The 17,809-nt window shown below is 37.3% G+C and overlaps 1 protein-coding gene across 3 annotated transcripts in view; it reads right to left on the reverse strand.

The window, feature by feature from the left end:
- Window positions 1-16,251, reverse strand: part of LOC149815805 (SH3 domain-containing protein) — a 175,887-nt gene extending 159,636 nt beyond the window's left edge. For all 3 annotated transcript variants that reach the window (XM_089989979.1, XM_089989980.1, XM_089989978.1), the window contains exons 1-5: window positions 15,878-16,251; window positions 15,372-15,431; window positions 15,196-15,288; window positions 9,121-9,349; window positions 4,970-5,076 (exon numbers count right to left, since the gene is read on the reverse strand). In XM_089989979.1, the coding sequence (XP_089846105.1) occupies window positions 4,970-5,076; window positions 9,121-9,349; window positions 15,196-15,288; window positions 15,372-15,431; window positions 15,878-16,141 (753 nt within the window). In that variant the 5' untranslated portion in view covers window positions 16,142-16,251. The remainder of the gene's footprint in view (window positions 1-4,969; window positions 5,077-9,120; window positions 9,350-15,195; window positions 15,289-15,371; window positions 15,432-15,877) is intronic.
- Window positions 16,252-17,809: the final 1,558 nt, after the last annotated feature.

Genomic DNA, 17,809 nt, shown 5'->3' on the forward strand with positions numbered 1-17,809 from the left:
AAGACAAATATCCAATCTCGATCATCGACGAATTATTGGATGAGTTGCACGAGGCTCGAATATTCAGAAAAAACAACCTTAGAACCTGTAATATCTCATAAAATTTTGGATTTTTAAAATTTAATAAATATTATTTTTACTTAACAAATCATATTTTACACTATTTTGGTTTAAAGTAATATACAATATCATCATAGGGGTTGACGCAAGTTTTTGAACCTAAGTGGATCGTGGACCCTCGGAAGATATCCATGGTCCATATTGGGCAAAAAGGTTTTATAAATTGATTCTAATTAGGACATTGGCCTAATTTAAAAAGCTTATTGAAATTTTATTTAAGGTCAAAAAAAAAACAAATTAACAAATTAAGTTGTAAAACCTTTTTAGATGGTACGTCCACCTTCTTGGAAAGTCCTTTTATCTTAAGAACTTCCCAAGAAGGGCGTCACCTAGGGGTCACGACTAGGTGGGATGCCCCTTTTGAAAAAAGACATAAAGCCCTCTCTCTCAAATCACAACCTTGAGAGAGAGGGCAACAACGAAAGAGAAAAAGAGAGGGCCATGATAGAGAGGGCAGCAACGTGTGAGAGAGGGTAACGAAAAGAGAGAGAGACTTTGCTGCTGAGCCTTCAAGGAAGGAAAAGCTGCCACTGTTGGAGGTCATGGAAGGAGAAGAAGCAGATGGATTTCAGAGTCGGGCCAGCCTCCTTCGGATATGCCCCTAAGCACAAAGGTGCGGGCATTCTCTCTCGTGACTCGATAAGTGAGGGAAATAGCACGGGTTGTTTCAGATGTAGGTTTAAGAAAAATAACAGGTTTTGTTTTCTTTTAGGAGGTATGTTTTTGTGTAGGTAAAAAGAAAAATCAGTTTTGATATGGAGGTTTTTGGACTGAATGATCGATTAATCAAATGCTGATTTTTGTTTCATGTATCACGAAGTTCAGATGAATCTTCACACCTTTGATTCAGGTATATACAGATTGTTGATTTCTACAGGTTCCGATTTGTGGTGGCACTCAATTAAATTTTTGGACTAAATCGAAAACCTGATTTTTATCTACGCTAAAAATCTGACAGATAATTTATGTTAGTAGTGGACTTCGTACCTACTGAAAAAATTGTCTTACATGTTTGTGAGATATGTTATATCTGCTGAAAATTTGATGGGTTGATTTCTGCATTTTGGATCATGATATACTGACTCTGGGATGGGCAAACATTCTGATTTGACAGGCTCATTTTTCTGTACTTCACACCTGACCTAAAATTTTTTTTATGTTGTGTTGGTTAAACTTTGATTCATAATAAACTGAATTGGTGTCGGTTAGTCTTGGTTTAATAAACCTGGATTTTTGTCTGAAAAGTTTGAGTTTCTATTCATGTGTATTTAAACCTGAATAGGTGCCTATTAATTCAGGAAATTAATTTTCTTTGGAGGGTACGTGGTTTTGATGATGCATGTGTATATATATTCTTATGCATGTGCTGCTTTGAGAGGCATGTGTACATGCAGTTTTATTGATGTTTTTTTACATGCAGCTTTGACAAGGACTATGCCCGTGTGTTGTTCGTTTTTTTTTTAATATGATAATTGTTGTTGTTGTTGTTGTTGTATGATAATTATTAGCCTTGGCCATGAATCAAATGCTGTTTATTTTAACCACGAGTTCAAGTTTTATAAAATGTATAGGTGTGTTTGCACCTTCACGGAAAAATCCTAGTTTTAAGCCATGGATGCGTGTTAGTGCTTATGTAAATATGGGTTTTTAAATTTAATGAATCTAGATTTCCGTAACCCACGATTTAGAAGTCTGACGGTTTTTAAAGGTCCATAAATCTGAGCTTGTCTTAATTTGTTAAATCTGGTTTTGGAATTGAATAAGATAAATCTGATTTTTTTGGTTAGTCTTAAATCTGTATTTTGATGTTAAACTTAAGTGGAGGTTTTAGTCAGAAATACATATAAATTGAGACTTAAAGATCCGGATTTATTACAAGTGCTTAAATTCTTGCTTAAAACGTGATTTAGTTCGTATTTTATTATAAAAACCTGGATTTCTATTGGATTTCAAAAATCTGGGTTTTTTTAGAGTTAAATGAAATCAAAGATTTTGTCACTAAACCTAGAGTTGGAACTATTAAAATCCAAGTTTGGGTGATTGATTTAAACCCAATTCCCTTTTTTGAATTTTAATGAACCAGATTCTTATTTTGATCTGTCAAAATGATTTTTTTTACTAAGGGAGTTTAAGTTGGTTTTATTTAGTTAAATCTGAATTGAATTAAAGCAAAAAGCTGATTCTGGTCCGTTGAAAAAAATATTTGGTTTTCAACCACGTTATTAATAGGATTTTCGGCTGAGTCATAAATTTGATTTTTTTATTACGATGTGCATTCAATTTTTTTAGCCATGAATATGCATCGGTATTATGTCTGAGGTGAATGTACTCTGAATACAAATTGATATTCCTTTAATTATGTGAGATTGGTGTTCACAATTGTATAATGGTTATAATTGAACCATTAGTGGGCCTTTGGAGGCCAGATGCTTGTGTGTTGTTCTTGAAATAAGAAGTTTTGAATGCATTGTTGTACTGTTTTATTATGCTTCTGAGTTAATTTAGAAGTATCATAAGTATTACACTGTTAAAATTAACAGGGTAAAGGCCCAATCAGTTAATATATGTTGATTTGCATATTGTTCTTGTGGAAAGAACATTTAATTAATTAAGAATGGTATAAGAAACCAAATAGTGTAATATATTATTATTCCTTGGTTGCCTTCTGAAATGATGAGATTCTTGGATGGTGGTTATGTAGGACCGTGAGGATACTGAACACCGTGTTTATTGTTTACCCCAAGAACCCGATGAGTAGTTTGTGTTCCTAGCCACGGTTGTAGAGAACTTTCACCACTTTGCTTGGGGTTGTGTTATTTGACTCAGCTGCATTTATTGGTATACCAAGAAAACTAGCATCAAAGGGTGATCATTGTTGTCTCAGCATTATGTGATGATTCCTAATATTCCGATTTAGGGTGATGACTCCCGACGTGGGTCGAGGGACATGTGCAGGACCCAGTTAATAAAATACAATTATATAATAAGATATCACTGAAAACTGGCTTGGACCTCAGGATTTGGCCCGTTTTTAGTATTTGTAGGTTTTGTGCAAGATGAAACTTAAATGTGTCCCATTAAGTAGGGACATGCATTCAAAAGCAATACTTGATAATTAAATTAAAAAGTTTTTCATGAAAGTTGCATTGGTTCATGTATCCCTAAATGTTTATGTATCATGTGGTTTTCGGTTGCCTTAAATTAAATTGGTTTATATTGCAAGTCTATTTTAAGTATAAATTATTTGTTAAGGTCCTCTTAAATTTATGTTTGATTTGATTTATGCTATCTTTCTTACTATTGAATTTTGAGAGGGTCTCGTACGAGAACTTTGGTTCTTACCCTGTTGTTAAAAGATGCTTTTCAGGTACTGAGGCTCAGTGATGGCAGGACCGGCTTGTTGGAGGGTGAGACGGTTTATGATTTGGTGAACCGAATTCTGACCGTTATAGGAGTTTATTATTTTTGGGAACCTATTTAACTTGAAATTTGATTACGTAATTAAATTACATTCAATTTAAATTTATGTTTGGAATGTATGTTGGTTTATGGATATGAAATTTGTAATGCGCCCCAAATCTCTGGGATAGCTTTTCGCAATATTTTAAAATCATTTATTCGTTTTAAAAAAAAAGTATTTTTCTGAGGGTCAGTTTGGGGTCGTTACAGAACCGAATATCACCAAATCGGAGGGCGGATAAGGACATTCCAAAGACGGCATTAAGAACTCATGACGGACAATTTGAGTTCCTTGTAATGTAGTGTGCCATAGTATATTGTTCTTAATTGTGATTTTTTAGCTTTAGATTTCCTAATGCATCTCTGATGGGATGAAAAACTGAAATTGCTTCCTTTTTTATTAAAAATCAAAATTAGTGGAACCTGGTTATGAAATTTTTGTGTTTTTAAGCAGCGGATTTTATGTTTGCTTTTAGACATTATGAAAAAATCCAAATTTAAAACCTAAAGTTACTGGTATTATTTTTGTTTTCTTTGTGATCCTCATTTGATTTTCGTGTGATATCAAGGATGCCTAAAATCTGGCAGAAAATTTTGAGTTCATCTGAATTGAGAGGTTGTTTTCTGGTGGTTCATAATCATTTTTGACATTCGGGCTTATCAGGTCCATTCAAAGGATGGCAGGCATATCAAATCCATTATCTGGTTATCGGGCATAATCAAGGCATGCTCACTATCGGGCATATTGGCCTATCGGCGGGTCACGGACATCCTCAAAGGAGCCCAACCTGATAGGTGTCAGGTCGGGCTCTCGGCGGCTACTCAAATCATTCAGTCTTGTCGGGCCTTTATGGGCCAGTTATCGAGCAGGTCCAGCCTGGCCCGATGTCCACCCCTACACGTATGTGTGTGTGTGTGTGTGTGTGTGTGTGTGTGTGTGTGTGTGTGTGTGTGTGTGTGTGTGCATTGACACTATCAGCAGCATCAAGATATCCAGTACTATCTGGCAGATTTGCAACTGGTACCAATGGTCTCACATGCGTGCAACACATATGGACACGCACTCACAAACACACACACAAAAACACCAGCAACCATCATGAAACCAACCTAACAGCCTTATTTGAAACATCCACCAAGTAAACGCATAAACCAATTTCCAGAAACAAAAGCCTAGATCTTGGCAAAATTAAAACTAGTCTACTGGGACAGCGTGGTTCCTATAGCCCTAGTCACTTGCATAAGGTCATGCCCCATACATGTATGCATATACAGATACACGTATTCATGAGCACATCATATGAATGGTTAAACAAAAATGTGGAAAAATGCAAAAGCAATTAACTTAAAATGATGATTACTTAATTTACAACAGAAATATGGAAAATACCTTGTCTAGAATATCAAACACTATATCATATAGCTTTGCCAAGGCCTCTGAATTGCTTGCTGGGGCAAACGTGAGTGCCTTCAAAGCTGCAAGCCGTCGAGCATGCACTAGAAGAAAACCAAATAAATGAAGATTAAACTGCGAATAGAAGAACATATGAATATCCAACCTAGACTTAGAACAACAGTAAAGGATAATTTGCCATTATTATAAATGGTTTCTCTAATAACATTCTCTTAACAGAGCATAAGGATTTATGGAGGACACATAGAAGAAGCAAGAGAGGAGAAAGAAATCACTAGAAGCTTCATTAATCAACAATTAGATAGATACAACAATATATAGGAGCTGACCCCTTTGGCTCACTAAAAGACAAAAAATATTGATGGTACATCGACCCATGGATAAGTACAAGAATGCCCCTATAAATAATAAGATGTATAAGAAGGGGTAGCACACATAACAGTAACACATATATTACACTCCTTAACACTCCTCAAACTTGGGATGATGTTAACACAATCATTCCAAGCTTGAAGAGGAACAAACTTGTAGTTCAACAATCTGCAATCTGATTAGCAGACCCAATGTATAACAAGGAAATGATTCCCTCCAAGTATGCTCTACGAGTGAAGTGACAATCTATCTCAATGAGTTTCGTCCTCTAAAGGAACTCAGCATTCTTCGCTATGTGAATAGCATTTTGATTTGTCACAATGCAAAGGAATCCTACTATCAATTTTGACTTCCATATCTTCCAACAACCATCGCAACCATACAATCTCTGCAATAACTTGAGTCATGGCTTGATATTTTGCATCAGTTGTGGAAAAGCGATTCTTTGTCGCTTTTTGCTCTTCCACAATATCAAAGAGTCATCCAAGAAGATGAAAATCCAGTGGTAGAATGTTTGTTCTGTGATACTCCTCCAAAATTTGTATCACAATAAGCCCTCAACTCTAATGCAGATGAAGCAAAAAAGAAAAAGGCATAAAACATAGTGCCTTAAACATATATAATGATCCTCAAAAATGCTGCCAAGTGAGCGGATCTATCACTTATGAACTAGATCACTACATGCACTGCAAAAATAATATCTAGTCTTCAAATGGTCAAATAAATCAAATTCCCTACCAACTAACGATACACTATGAGATCATCAAGAAGTTCTCCATTTGTATGTTTCAACTTGCAATTGGCTTCCATGGGAGTATCCACTTATCATCTGCTAACTTGGCTTTACTAATCAAGTATGTTGCATACTTATGTTGTGTCAACCAATAACCTCTATTTGAATATGTGACCTCAAGACCCAGAAAGTACTTCAACGTGCTTAAATCCTTCATTTCAAAGTTCTCTACCAATTGAGTCTTTACATTCTCAATCATAATATCATCACCAGCGATGATCATATCATCTATATACAACAAGAGTATGTATTGTCCTCTACCATGCATGAAGAGCTTGCTTCAAGTCATATAATACTCTTCTTAATTTACACTCTCCCTTGTTATCTAAAATTCCTTAAGGCAAATTCATACATAACTCTTCCTCCAAATCCCCATTCAAAAATGCATTCTTAACGCCTTACCGCATCCACTGCAAGCAAAGTTTTGACATATGAGCAACTAGAGGAAAGATCCCTACAAAGTCTATCTCATAATGCTAACTGTAACCCTTGGTTACAAGTCATGCTTTATACCTCTCTATTGATCCATCTGCTTTAGTTTTGATTTGGTACACCCATTTGCAACTAACATTCTTGTCTTCTAGCAACTTAACCAACTCCCAGACCTTCATCACATCCAGTGCATCAAACTCCTCACTCATAACTTGTTGCCACTTTGGTTGCAAAACAGTTTCAGCATAGGACTTAGGTTCATGGCATGAATGGATCAAGGCTAGAAAAGCCAGGTGAGTGACAAAAAAGGATTCATAAGAAATGAAACGCATATGAGGAATGGAAACATGAGTACTCTGACGTGCCTAAGAAGAAAGAGGATCTATTGCTTGTACATCTGGATCAGCCTGAGAAACATTAGAACTTGGCTCAAGAAGAACTTCCACTTATTGACTATGCTGCTCAAAAAAAAAGCTAAGTGGGCATACCCAAGGGTCTTCTAATATAGGTTAGCATTTTTTCTCTCTCCATTAAGAATATGAGGGAAGGGAATCAGGAAAAAAAAAGGCAGAATCAGAATCCTCTTCGTGTTGATTGATCTTATAACATGGCATACATTCAATGAATTTCACGTGTCTAGAGTTCCAAATTTTCTCACCCACAAGATCATAACACCGATAACCTTTCGGACCTTCAGGATATCCAATAAAGCAGCACTTTACAATTCTGGGTGAAAATTTATATCTCTGCTGAGCAGGAATCAACACAAAGCAAATACTACCAAACACTCTAAAGGATTCATAATCCAGTTCCCTTCCAAACAATTTTTTATATGGAGATACTTTTTTACTCACTCTCATAGCCTCAGCTCAGAACTCTCTAGGCATACCGCTGTTGAAAAGTAATGCTCTAGTGGTTTGAAGGATGTATATTCTTCATTTCAATCACTCCATTCTATTTTGGGGTATAGGGACAAGATTTATGATGCACAATTCATTTAGCACGAAGAAATTTCTTAAGGTTATGTCTTATATATTCTCCCTCAAAATCTGAACTAAGAGTCGTCAGTTTCATTGCAAACTGAGTCTCAATTAAAGCATAGATTTTTTTTAAAATATCAAACAATTCATTCTGATTTTTCATGAAACATATCCATGTATATCTAGTATGATCATCAATAAAAGTCACAAAATATGATGATCCTCACCTCAACACTACAAGAAAAGGTTTCCAAACATCATAGTAAACAAGATCAAAAGGACTAACAGACTCAATCTCTCTATGACCAAATGGAAGAGCATGACCTTTAGCTAACCTACAGCTCTCACAACATCTAATATTTATAGGTACCTAGATTATCTAAAGACATGATATATTGCAACCTAGAACTAGATACATGACCCAATCTACAGTGCCACAAAACAAATGACTCCAAAACTGCAGCGCTCAAACAGGTCTCCGCAACACTCTACATCAAGATAATCCAAGAAATAGAGGTGACCTCGCCTATGCCCAATCCCAGTTTGAGCTAAGAGTTTGTAATATTTAGATGAACAAGATTTTCCCAAGTTAATAAACTTTAAAACAAGAAAATATAAAAATTTGTAAAAAGAAAAGCCACTCATTGTCTCATTAGATTAACTATAATTGGTGTTAAGTTCAACATACATGTCCTTACTGCTGAGCACTAAGATGCTAACAGATAACCTTTCAATCATAACAATCATCCCCATATCTGCATCTACTGTTCAATAGCCATGGCCCAAGTTCAAAGGAGAAAAGCTGTCAACTGTGACAGGGGGAACAATCTGCCACGAGATTTAGGTTCCTTAACAATACAATATCATTCTTTTCCAATATGAGAAGGCCATAAAATATATCATTTCATCTCATGTCTTCATAAGTCTAGCTTTGGATAATTATTCATAAACATGCCAAAATTTAATAAATGTAACAGAAAATATACAACATAATGCAACATGCAATGTCTTAGCGCATTAAAACTACATTTAAACATCTCTTCTTTTGTTTAAACAATTGCTGGGGCATCCCCCACATCCCAACCTGGAGGCTACAGTGCGACATAAGAGGCATTTTGATAAAGATATGCTTTGACACTTAGTGCTTAAAGAAATGGGCTGAAAGCTAGAAGCTTGCAAAACAGTGAAATTCAGGATAAGTTAAGGGCAACAAATCAATACTTTCACACAATGAAGATGTTATAAGATGCTATACAAGGTATGTTAAATAGGAAAAGATAAGCAATTAAGCACAGCTCATTATAGGATAGAAATATATACTAATATAAGCCAATTCAGAATAGTAAAAAAAAATGTCCAAAAATAATATGAAGTTAGTTCAGAAAGTAAGAAGAATTATTTCAATATAACACAGATACATAACAATATATCAGCCATTATTTCATGATAGGAAATAGCTACAGAAGAAATTCACCAAGTTTCAACAATGACAAAAAACCAGGTCTTGAAATAAAAGGTCATGGTGGAATGGGATACAGGAGCCACCCTACTTTCAGTATCAGCATTTAAAGCCTCTGAACTAAGCTGTTCAACTATTCGAGGTACAACATCAGCTCTGGTCACCCCCCCAACAGCATCAATATCAGCCAGTGCATCCCAGTTAGGGGTAGGGATTCCACCACCAGGACTTAATCCTTGAGAACCACTATCTGATAAAATCCTGGCCAAATAATAATAGACATAACGCAGAACATTTCTATCCTCACACTGCTGGTGAAGCTGCAAGAAGAAAAGAGAATGTTTCAAAACCAAATACTTGCTATTACTCAAGCAAGAGCAGAGAAAATAAAAAGAAATCTTGAATAACATAAACGTCATATGCAATGTTCTGAGAAGACCAACTGGAACTGCTGGAGTTGATTAAAGCAGAGGGAGAACACCCTGAAGGCCCATGAAACACCACAAATGGTAACACAGGCTCTGAAACCATCAGTATTAACTTATAGAACTTGCCCTAGGACAATTAAAGAGCATCAATCTGCACTTTAATGTCCACTAACTGCATTATAGTAGACTTCATGAGTTGAAAACTGGCTGGAAGGCACAGATCAGTATGCAATGTCTTCATCACATCTTCATTATGTATTCCTTGCCTATTTGTGTGCATTTTGTTGCAGTCTGATCCTTGGGTATACATACATGAGAACACACACACACACACACATGAGAAAATATTGGCTACATTTGACTGGACTGTACTCTCTAGTAGAAAAGGCTGATTTTTTTGCATTTTCTTGACCTTTTTTTCTCTCAAGGCCTGTGGGCTATGTCACATAGGTGCAGGTACGGGTTCGAGGTACGACATGACAAATTTTGAAAATGCGGGTATGGGGGTACGGACACACACACACACACACACACACACACACACACACACATATATATATATAATTGGATCAATATTATGGGTTTAGATTGCTTAGATCCATACCCATATATAAGTTGGGTTGGTTTTGCAAGTTTGGATTGGGTCAGATCCACACTTAGAACACTTTAAATGGCATTTTTGTATGGTTCATTTATTAGGAAACACACTTCAGATTCATTGGTTTTGACAATGAATGAGTAGAACATGTCTGGCACTCAAGGTATTTGAGGCTATTTCCGGTTTATCAATTAATCACAGCAAGTGTAATGTGGTTATGTTCAACTCTAACCATGATGTGAGTGAACTGGACATGATTGTAGGAAGTGAAACCGAACAAAAAACTTCACTACTCTGAATCTGAACAAGGTCTTTAAGGCTCTGTCTGGGAGCCCATGTTGGGAGAAACAATGAGGATTCACAGTATCCCATTGGTTTTTGCCATTTGATGACCCAGTTTTGGGATGCGCAATGGAGATCAGAGGGATGATGATCTTGAGAAATATAAATTTCATCTCCATCCCTGCAAGATGTTGTGAAATCCGCAGATACTTTCACTGCCCTCATTGCCCCTGTAATTCCCTCCCAACACCGGTTCCCAAACAAAATCTAACTGTTTTGGGAATATACAGTACTTTTTGTATTTTGAAAGTGACTAATATTTTAAAAGTAGGCCAAAAATCTAAAGATATTTTCATGTGTCCTGATATTTGAAGATGAACAGCATTTTGAAAAAAAAATGCATTAAAAAAAACCACATTTTAAAAGGTCTTTGTAAAATAACTCAAATGCTGAAAGGATCTTCAAAGCAACCTAGTTTTGAGATATTGTTTTTAGGGAGATAAGGATATCCAACAATATTTTCAAAATGAGTTGTTTCTGAAAGAATGTTTTAAGGTGCACTATACTATAAAAAATTTCCAAAGTGGACCCAAAACTGTAAACTATTTAAGTTGTAATTGGCAGCTTGCTTAGTCGGAACGGCTCATTACTTAGTTATTATAATTTTCAAAGTGAAACTGGCTGATAGTAGTAGCGAAGATTTTGAAGGACACTTGTAGTATATGTGAACGAGGACATTGGCAAAAGAACAGAAGGTTTGTACTGCAGTAGAGATTGTTATTTTTTAAATTGTATTTTTAAAGAACAATGTACTTGCTCAAAAGGACACAATGCAATTAGGATTGTAATAGAAAAAGGGAAAAAAAGAATGATGAATAGAATAGTGTGCTTAATTTGAAATGTTTTCTTCCTGACTTGTCTCCAAAGCCTTATTGGGTTGCCTTTGATTTTCAGTTGCAACCATAAATGAACAATATACATGCCTTAAGAAAACGCTCGTCCTTCTAATTATTTACGCTGGTAAATGAAATAAATAACTGCAGGAGGTTGAGATCGACAATTCCAAGGAATTTCTTTCCTTTCCACTCAAGATTTTTTATTCCTAAGGGGTAAGGAGAAGGAACTATCGAATGAACATAGTCATACAACTTAAACATTACACCTTTTCTAAATAGAATCTTTTCTTTGTCTTTCCTAGAGGACTTAAGAGGAATGACAAGCTGTCTGATTAAAACATCAAACGATAGTGAATAGTCTAATAGCGCTTCCGCTAGAGAGTACCACTTTTCTATTTAAGCCACATACGGAACCAAGGCCCAAGTATGCAAGGTTCTTTTAGATAATCTATTGGTACATCAAATTCCCGTAGATAACAAAATTTGTGGGTTTCATCTAATCTTATGTAACAAGAAAGATCTCGCCAAACCTTACCTATATGGTGACCCCGAACATCAGGAAAGGTCAACCACTTTTCTAGAGGAAACGGAAACGGACCTGATGCTTACATCATGCAACACATATGACGGTGCCATCTACAAGATGTTGGTCTCATAGGAGCACCGCAGACCCTAGTGGAAGACCCCCCTTCGTCGGTAAGTCATGGAAAGACGGAGTCTCTCCACTTTGTCTATAATGAGACCGAACATAGGAGTTGCTACCGAATAACACAAAGTGAGAAATATTTTGACGAATATGGGAGAGAAATCTATGTATACTAAAGAAACCGCTTTGCGAACTCGTAGGATTTTTTAGAGCGACTTCTCAGGAGATAGGGTCAAAAAACATACCAAACGGTGTCTGGTATACTGCCACTTTCTCATCGGGACAATGTCATCACCGAGGATAGCGTAATTAGTCAAAGGGACAAGCCCAACTACTCGTCTTACTGCCATCCATACTAACATATGATGTTTTAGTGGGAATACAGGCCAAGAGCACCCCTCAAGGTTGGCCTCTAGTAAACATGTTCGGTATTCATTTGTTTCCAGGACACTGGAAAAGTTCATGAGGAAGAACGGCCCTCCAAGCCTGAGCAAACCCAGTGCCAAATCCAATAATGTTTCCATGTTGGCAGCGGAGGCAACTATAGGAAAATAAGATTTTGCTTCAAAAGGAAGAAATTTTTTTTTCTTTAAGAACCTTGATGTGACGAAGGGGGCCGATCAAATGTACCATCGGTAGTCAACCTTCGACAAATCTTCCAAACCCTACAAGTCCATGATCGGGTTTCCATTCCAATAGAAAATCTTATTTCTTAGCCTATCAAGTGGTCTAGATTTGACTCCACAGGTTTTCCTTTCACCCAAGCTTCCCATTAATCGGCCATGAATGGAAGAGGTCTTTCTTCTGCAGTCGCTTCACACCAACCCTAAAAAGATAAAAAGAAAGAGCTCCAACATGGTTCCATGTTCAGGAACACGTATTTCTTCACCAACATAAGCTATATGTTGACCATAGAGATCAAATCCCTAGTAGTATAACATCTGGATCCACCGGATGTCATGCTAAAGCATCAAGTGGGATGGTGTGGAAAATTTTCCATTACTTGGTACTTACCCGACGATTCCCTAACACTAGTATTTCTAGCATTACGACTAGCTTATTAGGGGCCCTGACGACCACGAAGGTTTTTTTTTATTTCACAGAAAGAAAAGAATGAATAGGAATATCATTCCAAATCAGGGACTTCCAGATGTATTCATAAGCCCTTAAAGCTCATGAATGAATTGACGAAAAGGATTACCAAGCTCCGTAAGTGGACAAAGAGACTCACCCTAAGATGTAACCATGGGTCAATGATGTGTCGGGCCATGACGTTCTACCTACCAATGGTCCCCACCACATTTTGAAAATTCTCCCAATGAACCATCCATTGGCAAGAAGTCGTACTATATCCCCACCAAATAGAATTTATCAACCTATTGTCAATGTGCTGAATCTTTCACCTAAAAGATACACAAGATTTCACATTTAATCTAATGCCTAAAATTAGCCAAGTACTATCTTCGGTCTCCTCTACTGAGACCTCTAATATTTCACATGCACAATTTCATTCTCTAAAAGGTTTAAACCCCTGGGTCTTCCCTTATTGTCTGAGATAACATTGGCAAGAGATGCTTCACCCAGCAAGGCTCTTAGTCCTCTCTTGAGTTTCTTGTTGCCTTTATCTCCAATCTTATATTCTTCACCATCGAGACTACTTAAGGAACATCTCTTGCTCCCCATTTACTTAGCAAGCACCAGAATATCCAAGCAATGGAAAGCTTCCCTTAGCTAAAACCACCAAACTAGGGCCTGATTTCTATGAATGTCCAGCTCATTGATCCTTGAAAACCACCAAACTAGGGTCTGATCTCTATGAATGTTCTGCTCATTGATCCTTGGTTAGAATCATCACCTCAAAGAGCATCCCTTTCAATGACCTCCCCACTCCTCAATCCTCGGTCATTCACCTAGATCTCAAGTTTGAGGTAGCCTGACCTAACCCTTCCTTCAGACTAAACTCTAAATCAGCCTCACATCTTCATCAAAAAACAGTTTTTTCACTGCCACACCCGACCCATACCTCCTCCTCCTCCTCCAAAGGCCACTTATTTCTCATCCAAGACCTTTTGATCAAGCTCTCGACTTCATGTTTAAATTTCTAAAGTATTTATTTTCAAAACATGACTTAAATTGATACATTTGATTCCTTTCTTCGGCAACTTGAATTCCTTAATTTATAACAAAAGCAAAAAATCTTATGCATATCACTGCCATTCTCATGTTCTCAAAACCGTACTTCAAAGACTGTATGTGTGCTTTCAGCTTGGCTTATGAAAAGCCTAGCTTTTGGCTGTAGTAGTTGCCTTTTCTTTTAGAAGGCTCTAGCAATTACTAGGAAACAAGCTTCTGAGCTCATGTAAAAGCTTCATTTATCAATAGATCAAACCAATGTCATTTAACAAGGTTAGTCACTAAGATTCCTTTAGATTGGCCTCTCATAGAGTTAATTCTAAGGAATCTGGAAACAGAGTAAATGAAGATTGTCCCAGTTCTTTCAGATTTTGATGCTAAAACCAATCTAATAAATGCTTCATATGATCTCTAGTAAGACTAAATTCTTGATGGATGGCAATCTATGCAACTATTTAGAGGAATTCCAAGTATTCATGTAGAGCAAGTTTTCTATACACATACACCTAACTTTGGGGTTCCTTACCCGCGAGGGTAGCAAACACTACCCTTATATACCTTTATATATATATATATATATATATATATATATATATATATATATATATATATATATATATATATATATATATATATATATATCCAACGAAAGTGGTTAGCTTTGGTAAGATGATTCAAATTTGGTTAAACAACCTTCAAGTCGCTGAAAGTGATTTTCTTCATATAATTAAAGAAAAAAGACAGGCTTTTGCAGTCTTTTTCCCATGGCGCTTGTTTCAAATCCAGAGAAAAAATGAAAGGCTCTGTGCTGCTTGCAGTTGACAGAGTCATGAAGTCAGCCTAAACATATTTCTTGTAACCATTTTGCATGTTGAGTCATGATTTTGCAACTGCACCTTTCGTAACATGCATTGCAGTCAATAAGTACCCGCTACAGCAATTAGGTTTCCCATAAGTGAGGCAAGCATCCTGTAATTGAGCTTGAACAAACTTTCAAATGACTATTTAGATTTTCGAACTTCGACCAACTACATTTTTTTCTTTTTTCTTCTCTTCTTTTTCTGGTTGACAAACTTTAGACAGGGACCTTTGTACAGTCATCTAGTAAATTTCATAAAAGAAGCTCTCAAACATGAAATGCAGAATTCAGAAACATAATACAAGCAAGAAAGAAGAGGTGCACCATGATTAGTGAAGGTGCCAATGAAGGATCAACCGAATTGTACACTGCAAGTTTTGGGAACACATGGTGAACCAATTGCCTCTGGGAGCTTTTCTGCAGATAAGGAAATCACAACATAATGGGGCAAGATCAAAGCCCAACGCGAGCACAAAGATGAATAAGAGACCAACTCAAACCTGATCAGATGTAGCCGCAAGCTCATGGATGCTCCTTGCAAGCTGCGAGTATGACACGGGCTGAACAGAACAAAAAGAAACCAATTAACACCAAACCGTGCGAAGAAACCAATCAAGATACACTCGTACAGCCTGCATTCCTATACAAGCACCCATTTTTTCCACTCTTCGAAAAAAAATAAGTCTACACTTATGTGTATTCTGGAATGATGTCACGAAATGATCAACTGTGTCTGATGCTGAGGAAATTGAGATCAGGATCCGATCCAACTCTTGGATCGAACCGTAAATACGAATTGATTGCCATTGTGTTGCATGTAGCAGCACTACTGGTACAAAATTGACAATGAATATCTAAAAAGAGAGATCAATTCGTTCGTTCGCGATTACAAATGACAAATGATAAAATTCGCGAAGAACTTTCGCGTTCGCCGAATAATCAATTAAAGAAAAGGAGAATGGGGAAAAGAGGCCTTCTGATACAAATATTGATGGAATTGATTTACCTTCTTCTGCTTCTGGGGGATGATGTTGGCGCGAACGGGGTTCAAGGCCTTGGCCACAGAAATGGTTTCGTTCTGGATCTGCATCAACGTGCTCCTCCTCGACCGCTTCTCGGTGCCCGTCGACGACTGCTGCTGAGGTTGCTGCGAGGGCTTGCCGAGGGTGCTGGCCGGAGCTCCAGCGGAGGGTTGGGCCAACGCCGATGGGTCTGCCGTGATCAGATCCATGAGGGTCATCCCTCCGCCGGAATCACCGCCGGAAGACATGGACAAGCCGGAATGTCACTGCCCGCCGGCCGGCTGGACTACCCACAATCTTCGCAGCTCTCTCTCTCACACTCTCTCTCTCTCTCTCTCTCTCTCGGTAGCGGTTCATGGCTTGCTGCGCTGGTTTTGTCGCTGCGATAAATGTAAATGATTTGTTGTTGGACTCAAAAGTCAAGTTCCTGTGTCGGGATACGGCCACGACGTCTTTTGGCTTCTTAATAGGTAGCGGCAAGTATCCATTTGAAGTTTTTTCTAAGCTCAAATGAGATTTCAAGAAATACTCTTTTTTGTGCACACCACAGGCTTTCGGAGTTTATTAAGGGGGTTAAACAGGTCGGACATAATTGGATATCTGATCCAAATCAAACGCATCATTTCCTGATTTAGATCCTTGCAGTAAGATTGTTTTTAAATGTGGATATGGATTTGCTAAAATGAGATTTTATTTGGAATCGGATTGATCGAGATAAGTATTTTAGGTAAGGACTAACTTGGACTAGACCAGAATCCAATTTAAGTTCAATTTTCACTTGTAGAGGGCTTAGATTTTATTGTTTTATGCTGGATCTAGTACCACATATATGTTCTGAATCTTAATTCAACCCTGCCATGTATGGTATATTTCGGATCTAGATCCCTGCCGTATATGGTATAATTCAGATCTAGATTTGTGTTGGTATTTATATTGCATAATTTGGATTCAGATTCGAGTCTATGATGATTTATCCGAGGAAGCCAAAATTACAAAGGACCTAACTTACAATGCTTACGATCGGCATCCATATTCAAAACATCACTCTAAACCTGAAAATTGGGCACTCGAATGACACATGAAAGGACTTGTGCCAAAATTTACCAACAAGACAGAAATATGGATTTATTCGGGAACGAAATTATGTTCAATTTTTGATAGACTCTGTGTGAGAGAATAATTCCTCTCATAATAAAAAAACAAAGAAATCACAAAAAATAGGGTTAGGCTATGAACCGGTTAGAGAAGATTTGGGTAAAATTTGAGAGACTAGGACGGTCTGATTTGAAAATTAAAAATAGGCACGAGATTGGTTCATGTTTTTCATGTTTATTGTTTGACCGGATTTTGGGCATAACAGGTTTTCGTGTCAGATTTAATTCTCCTAAACGTGAGTCAGGATTTGATAGGTTGGTTAAGGACACGTAGGGGGTCTCTGAGGTTATTTTGCATGTCTGAACTAGATGGGGGTTTGGGAGAAACGTTAAAGATAAGTTAAAATATTTTCTATATATTATGACAATAGGAGGTTTATCGAGATTTTGGTTTATGAGGTGTTTAGGCTTGAAGAGAGTTAAGAAATGGGTTCTAAGGACTTATATAATTTGGAGAATGTATATTTTAGTTGAGAAGATGTCTGGTATGTTCGGGTAAGCTAAAGAACTATGTTTTATATAGGGTTGATCCACGTCCATCGAAGGGTTGTTGCAATCCACATGAATTGTAAAACCCATAGTTTAAAAAAAAAAAATTTAATTGTAACGGACCTAGGCCTGGTTGGGTCTGGACCCGACCCGGGCCCATCATCGTTAGGGTTTTAAAATAACCCGACTCGAGAAGGGGATTTTCAGAAAACCCCCTTCCCAAGCGCCGCTCCCCGCCTGCGAAATCGGGCGGATTAGGGAAACCCACCGAGG

The sequence above is a fragment of the Nuphar pumila genome, chromosome 15 (assembly GCF_984573655.1).
Source record: "Nuphar pumila chromosome 15, dmNupPumi1.hap1.1, whole genome shotgun sequence".
In the NCBI taxonomy this organism is placed as follows: Eukaryota; Viridiplantae; Streptophyta; class Magnoliopsida; order Nymphaeales; family Nymphaeaceae; genus Nuphar; species Nuphar pumila.